We start from the raw sequence: 6,526 nt of genomic DNA, 5'->3' as shown, positions 1-6,526 counted from the left end.
GTGCTCTATTAATCAGACTGTCAATTTCACCCCCGAGGCCAAACCCCCGGGCGAGCAGAACTGGCTGGGAGCGGGCAAAGGACTGGAGCCTTCTTCCTCACTCCTCGTGTCTTCTCGTCTCCTACCTGGATCTATTTGTCTGCTCTGAAGTCGCCTTCATTACCCACTGACAGGAGCGTGTATTTATTTGCTTATAAACCTGTTACAATAAATGATTATTCCAACGGCGTCATTCGTACCTTAATGACGAGCGGGCGCTACTTTTTGATGAATGACATCTCCGACTCAGAAGGATGTATGGGTCATTTTGACCAGTCATTCCCTCGCTCTGGCATCCCACAATTTTTCTGCCTCCCTCCAAAAGAGATAATAATATTTAGAGCGGCGGCTTGCTGGGGCTGAATGAGAATCAGCTCTAGGCGCAGCCCATCATTAAGACGGGACAGCCAGGCCACTGTGACATTTTTTTTTTTAGAAAGCTGAGATGATGGAAAGAATAAGAAAAGAGATGATTCTGATGGAGAGAGGGCTCCATAGCCCTTCTGCTAGCAAGAGGTTCTCCAATTTGTCCGATTCATCTGGCAGTGCTGTGCTGGAGGCCTTGGAAAATTCGCAGCACCCGGCTCGCCTCAGTCCGCGCCTGCCGTCCGCTCCCCTGCACGGCGCTCTGGGAGACCTCCCCGCCAAGGGCAAATTCGAAATAGACACCCTGTTCAACCTGCAGCACCCGAGCAGCGAAAGCACCGTCTCCTCCGAAATCGCCTCTGCCACCGAGAGCCGCAAGAAGCCTGGTCATTATTCAGAGGCGGCCACCGAGGCCGACATGAGCAGCGACGTGGAGGTGGGCTGCTCGGCACTGCGCTCCCCCAGCGGCCTGGGCGCCGCGCCGCTCAAGGAAAACAATGCCAAAGGTAACCGGGCAGCCGGTGGACTCCAGCCCCGTCCTCGGAGCTCCCTCGCGGGCCCCGCCAGTGCTTCCCACACCTTGGCGGGTCTCGGTCTCGCAACTAGAGTGCTGCCCAGGGCTGGCAGGGGCCAGGGAGGGATGCATGCTGGGGACCGTACCCTCTAGCTCTGTTCTATGAGCTTCCCAACCCAGCCCGGGCCTGTGGAGCCTACGGAGCCGGGCCTCCTCGCCCGCCCCGGCTACTGCCTGAGTGGGAGCAAATCTTCCCGCTGGCGAGGCGACACAGTTGCCCGCTTGCTCTTGGGGAAGGGTGCCCTGGGCAGGGGTTCCGAACTCTGCTGCCTCTGGAGCCCCCAGGGCCGGGTGGAGGGGGGACTCCTCTGGATAAATCTGAGACAGTCTGGCTCCACACCTCTGTACAACCGCTTAAATCGGCGGCAGAAAAAGAGTTGAGAAGTAGACACCCCCTCCCCCATCACTGGCTCGGGTTTGAGCTGTGCATGCTTTAACAGTCTTAAGATATTTCAAACCCAAAGGCTGTCAAAGGAAGGTTGGAGGCCGTCCTGTGGTTTCCAGACCATGTCAAACCCACAGCTTCTCAAACTGCGTTCGAAGTAGGGATTTTTCCTCGGTCAGTTTTCCTACCGAGTGGAAATTTTCTAATTACTGGAAAAAGAACAACCTCTTAAATTCCGTTTCTATTATTGGTTAGGAAGGGCTCCCCAAACTTCACTGATTCCATTAACGGCAGCAATTTGTAAGACTGACAGACCCCCATCAATTCTGACAGCGACTTTGCTTCCCGAAAGCCCTTTTGCCACCAGTTAGCAACCCCAGCTCAGGGTCCTTAGGTCCTACAGCTACTTATGCGGCATTGTGGATCGTTTGCTTGTTAGGGTACGCGGAGAGCGGCTCAGTCGCAGGTACCACGACGTCGGCCTCCGGCTCGGGCCTCGGCAGTCTGCATGGAGGCGGCGGCGGCAGCAGCGGGGGTGCGGCTTTGGGTGGCTCCGGCTCCGGCTCCGGCGCGGATCAGGTGCGGCGGTACCGGACGGCATTCACCCGGGAACAGATCGCACGCCTGGAGAAAGAGTTCTACCGGGAGAATTACGTGTCTCGGCCTCGTCGGTGCGAGCTGGCCGCGGCACTCAACCTGCCCGAAACCACCATCAAGGTACAGATTCTGGCGCATGTCTGCCCAGGCCTCCCTCGGGGCACCTGGTTGATGTGTTTCTTTCCCCCCTTTCCTCCTTTTCTGGGTGGCAAGAGTTAGCTGTGAGAGTCCACCGGGGTTTTCCACCGAAGGAGTAGGCTTATTTATTTCTTGTATGCGGAACCCCAATCGGTTGGCAGGCCTGGCTAATCCGAGAATGCGTTCTGAATCACGAGGCCCACGCTTCTGACCGAACCCTCTCCCTGCTCAATTCTGCCCAACGGTTTTCCAGGTATCTCCTCGCCTATGCCCAAACTTCCACTTTGCTCTAAGCGGCAAGGCGGCCTGCTTTTTGTTCCTCTGGCACAAATCCGAGGTGAAGCCTTTCATTCGCTCCTGATTTTGGAGATTTATTTCTAACGCAAAACGTTAGTACCTGAAGGGTTGTAGTATTTAAAAAATCGATTGCATTGAGCACGTAGTTTTCTAAAGAAATTTTCTTTTGGGCAACGGGAAACAACGAAATTATATATTATTATTTTTAATTTTATTTTGCATCCAGAAAAGATGGTTGGGAACTAGGCAGGCTTGGTGAGCACTTCACGGAGTGTTCAGCTGTCTAGCAAAAGAAGAGACCGATATAGAAGTCCTCCAGTATGCTCGGGCTTTCTTGCATTTAGAGTTGTGACCCATGATGTCTTTATTAGATACTATGCTAGGAGGAGTAGAAACGTTCCCTTTCCAGGTTCTGGGCACATAGCTTTTTGCCACTCATTTAAAGCAAATGCTTCCAACAAAATCATCCTTTCAATACCCTAATCGGGCCCATACCCCTAGGGAACGGCCCTTGCAGCTCGGAGGGCTCAAACCTGGAGCCACTACCTCTCAGAAAAACTGGAGACAGCCTCTCTTCAAAGGCTGCCCGGAATCCCCGTGCAAATCCTGGGATTGACAGACCCGTGTTCAGTGAGGCTGGGCACCGGTGGGTGGGAGATAAAAGGTTGGTTTGTGATGAGAGAGAGAGAAAAAAGCAGCAAGTGTAGAGCCAGAACCCGAGGGGCTGCACCTAACACAGGAGAGGAGACTCCTCCGGCTGCGGAGGGTAGGTGCCCTAGGAGGCCCGCCGGTTTCTGTGCACCCCGTCCCATGCGGGAGAGCAGCGGGATTGAGCCCGACCAGTAGGCCAGGCGACTCTGGGCCCCGGGAAGGCTTTGGAGGCCCTGGGCCGGGGCTGGAGATCGCCAGCGCTCCCTAACCCCGGCGGTGGCGCGACTGTCCCCGCAGGTGTGGTTCCAGAATCGGCGCATGAAGGACAAACGGCAGCGCCTGGCCATGTCGTGGCCTCATCCGGCGGACCCCAGCTTCTACACCTACATGATGACGCACGCGGCGGCCACCGGAAGCCTCCCGTACCCTTTCCACTCGCACGTGCCGCTGCACTACTACCCGCACGTGGGCGTCACCGCGGCGGCCGCGGCGGCCGCAGCCTCGGGAGCGGCGGCGGCGGCGTCGTCGCCCTTCGCCACTTCCATCCGTCCTCTGGACACCTTCCGCGCGCTCTCGCATCCCTACTCGCGGCCCGAGCTACTCTGCAGCTTCCGCCACCCCGGGCTCTACCAGGCGCCCGCCGCCGCCGCCGCGGGGCTCAACAGCGCGGCGTCGGCGGCTGCGGCGGCGGCTGCGGCGGCGGCGGCGGCCTCCTCGGCGGCGGCGGCCGGGGCGCCCCCCAGCGGCAGCTCGGCGCCCTGCTCGTGCCTCAGTTGCCACAGCAGCCAGTCTGCAGCCGCCGCCGCCGCCGCAGCAGCAGCAGCGCTGGGCTCCCGGGGCGGCGGCGGCGGCGGCGGCGGCGGCGGGGGAGCCGGGACGGCGGGCGGCTCGGACTTTGGCTGCAGCGCCGCGGCGCCGCGCTCCGAGAGCGGCTTCTTGCCCTACTCGGCCGCGGTGCTCAGCAAGACCGCCGTCAGCCCGCCCGACCAGAGGGACGAGGCGCCGCTCACCAGATAACTACGCCGCCGCCAGGGGCCGCGCCTGCCTCTAGGCGTGCGTCCCCTCGGGGGACCTCCGCTTGGCCCTCGGCTAGGGCTGCCGCTAGGGGGCGCCCCGGGGCACCGGAGGGCGAAAGAAATCTGCCCGAGTTGGGGGGAGGGGAGCTGGCGCAAAGGCCTGGAGGGGTGCCCCCAAAATGATCTCTATTTTTGTATCTCCAACCTAGCTGTTCCCCCACCCCCAGCCCTACGCCTTCCAAACGTGGTTCCCGCTTCGTAGGCCCCGCTTCCTGCCTGTGTGGAGGCCTTGGTCTCCGGGAAGACAACTCCCCAAGGCCAGTCACACTCCAGGGTGTCCAGCACCGGCTGATCACCCCCCGGGGGGGCCGAGTCACCCGGGGGAGTGGCTAGAAGCAAGGGGACACCGCGACCAGGAGAGCTGTGTGCTAGTACGGTGGGCGAGGGAGCATCGCCGCCCAGATTGACGCGGTTGCTCTTTTTGTCTTTAAACGACGGGGAGAAGGGAAAGGCAGATTTTCTCAGTCTCAGCTTGCTAGGGGCTTTTGTCCGAGGGGAGCAGGGGGGTGAAGTGTGAGAAGCCACAAAGCAGACGGAGAATGCATGCGTGATGTCTTTCGCAGCGCGCAGAGCTGCGGCGGTCTTCTCCAAAAGGACAAAGCCGAGGTGGGAAGCGGTGGCGATCACGCTTTCTTCTCTCCCGGCCACTTACAGTTCCCTTTTAGTCTTTGGTTTCAGCGCTTAGGAAATGGAACGGTTTTTTCTTTGCATACTTATATGCAAAATGTAATGAGTAACGAGGTTGCCACAGCCAGGCCAGGGAAGAAATAAAAGGGAAACCGAGAGAAGGCGAGGGCCGCACTGGTAGAGCATTGTAGTTGGTGGGGAGAGGGGCTTTTCATCTCAGTTTTCCAACTGTCGAGTTCCACTCGATCTGGGAAATACTTGAATCTCTAGATATATGATATTATCCTAAGGCTTTCCTTGGACACTTTTATGAGTTCGAACTCTGTGTTCCTCTCGACCCCTTCTCTCCGTGTTTCCCTTTTCCTCGGGTAAAGTGGTCCTTGGCATATTTCTCACGCATGTCTATTGCCTTCTCTGCAAAAGCCACCGCTGGGTTGCTGAGACCTGCTCTGCCAACCCTGGCTACAGGGGGGGTTTCCTTGAACTTGAAGAAAGGTACATCAAAACCCACCAGTGTTAACTGCCACGTCAATTTTGATGCTAATAATGTGCAGATTATGACGAAAATTGCCAATCATGCTCTCTGATGGACCTCCTTTGAATGTGGAATTGGAGAAAAGTTCCCCGCACGGAGACCTGCTGTCAAACACTAACAACCCGCTAAGGGAAGTCATTAGGAGAGACGGATAAGAGACTCGGTACATAAAACATTGTTCTTGGTGCATAGAATGTATGTTATTTAATGTTATCTCTGTTACCTGAAGTGATTTCGCAGAAGAAAACCACGTTCTTATCATCTCAATTGCCAATTTTCATTTTGGTAACTTGGACGCCCTGGGTAGACTTTTCTCTGTTAAGTTGATATTCCACCAATGTGAACAGCCTCATTAAATCAAGCCCAGATATTTCCATAATGCTCCCCGCAGAGCCACTTCGCTCCTCACATAATGAGATTTTTCTGAAGAGTTGAAGCCCTAAAATAACTTGCATGTTTAGGCCCAGCAAAGTGGGTATATGTGTGTATGCAACCTGCGTGTGTATGTGTATATATATGTATATTTATGTATATGCATATATATATTCGTGCTCTTAAATACATATATAAGAGACATACACATCCATATATACACATTGGCACATTTTATGCGATTTATTTCAAATTCCTTTCCTGGCATATTTTTTGTTATTTTTAAAGACACTGGATTTTAACATTTCAATTCCCGAGGACAGATTTTTCATTGTATGTTGAAATAATTAATTTTTTCCAGGAGAAATTATTTTTATCAAGTGGGAAAGATTCCAAGGGGAAGCAGTATTTCAAAACTCCTGTTATGTATTATGATCCCATAAAATATTAGAGAACTTCCCAAGGAAATAACAATGATCTAAACTTCCTTTTTTATTCTAAAGAGATGAGACTACTTATGTAAAATAATGATTATACCAGCTCATATTCACTAAGTTTACATGAAAATATTAATATATAATTTAAGACTAAATAAAATAAACCAAAATATGCTACCCTTTTATCAGCTTTACCGTTCTAGATTGTTAAAGCTCTTTGTTATGATCAGCTACCAGATGTATATAAGGTACTTTAGGCAATAATGTTTACATCCCCCCTCCCAAATATATATGACTGATGAGAACGCTGGTTGGTAAAATGAACACAAATTCATCTTATGTTAGGTCCATTGGATCTGGCTATTATAATAAGATAAAACTGTAAATAAAGTCTTTGTGCTTTAAATATTGCTGGCTGTATGAACTCACTGT

The 6,526-nt window shown here is 53.7% G+C and overlaps 1 protein-coding gene and 1 long non-coding RNA gene across 2 annotated transcripts in view; both read left to right on the top strand.

The window, feature by feature from the left end:
* Window positions 1–484: 484 nt before the first annotated feature.
* Window positions 485–4,064, top strand: Evx2 (even-skipped homeobox 2). The gene is made up of 3 exons (XM_040744885.1): window positions 485–911; window positions 1,804–2,081; window positions 3,345–4,064. Exons 1-3 carry the CDS (start codon window positions 485–487, stop codon window positions 4,062–4,064), a joined length of 1,425 nt encoding a protein of 474 aa, XP_040600819.1.
* A 1,091-nt stretch (window positions 4,065–5,155) lies between these two features.
* The window catches only part of LOC121140185, a 4,091-nt gene continuing 2,720 nt past the window's right edge, over window positions 5,156–6,526 (top strand). Inside the window, exon 1 of the long non-coding RNA XR_005876992.1 lies at window positions 5,156–5,448. This is a non-coding gene — a long non-coding RNA (uncharacterized LOC121140185). The remainder of the gene's footprint in view (window positions 5,449–6,526) is intronic.

The sequence above is a fragment of the Mesocricetus auratus genome, unplaced genomic scaffold (assembly GCF_017639785.1).
Source record: "Mesocricetus auratus isolate SY011 unplaced genomic scaffold, BCM_Maur_2.0 Super-Scaffold_100004, whole genome shotgun sequence".
Taxonomy (NCBI): Eukaryota; Metazoa; Chordata; class Mammalia; order Rodentia; family Cricetidae; genus Mesocricetus; species Mesocricetus auratus.
The sequence above is the reverse complement of the archived record's forward strand: the minus strand, read 5'-3'. Positions and strand labels throughout refer to the sequence as shown.

Bases quoted from the DNA above. Each gene is read 5' to 3' on its own strand.
- Evx2 (XM_040744885.1), top strand. From the start codon at position 485: ATGATGGAAAGAATAAGAAAAGAGATGATTCTGATGGAGAGAGGGCTC. The intron at 912-1,803 runs GTAACCGGGCAG...TTTGCTTGTTAG, and splicing joins CAAGGAAAACAATGCCAAAG to GGTACGCGGAGAGCGGCTCA. The intron at 2,082-3,344 runs GTACAGATTCTG...CTGTCCCCGCAG, and splicing joins TGCCCGAAACCACCATCAAG to GTGTGGTTCCAGAATCGGCG.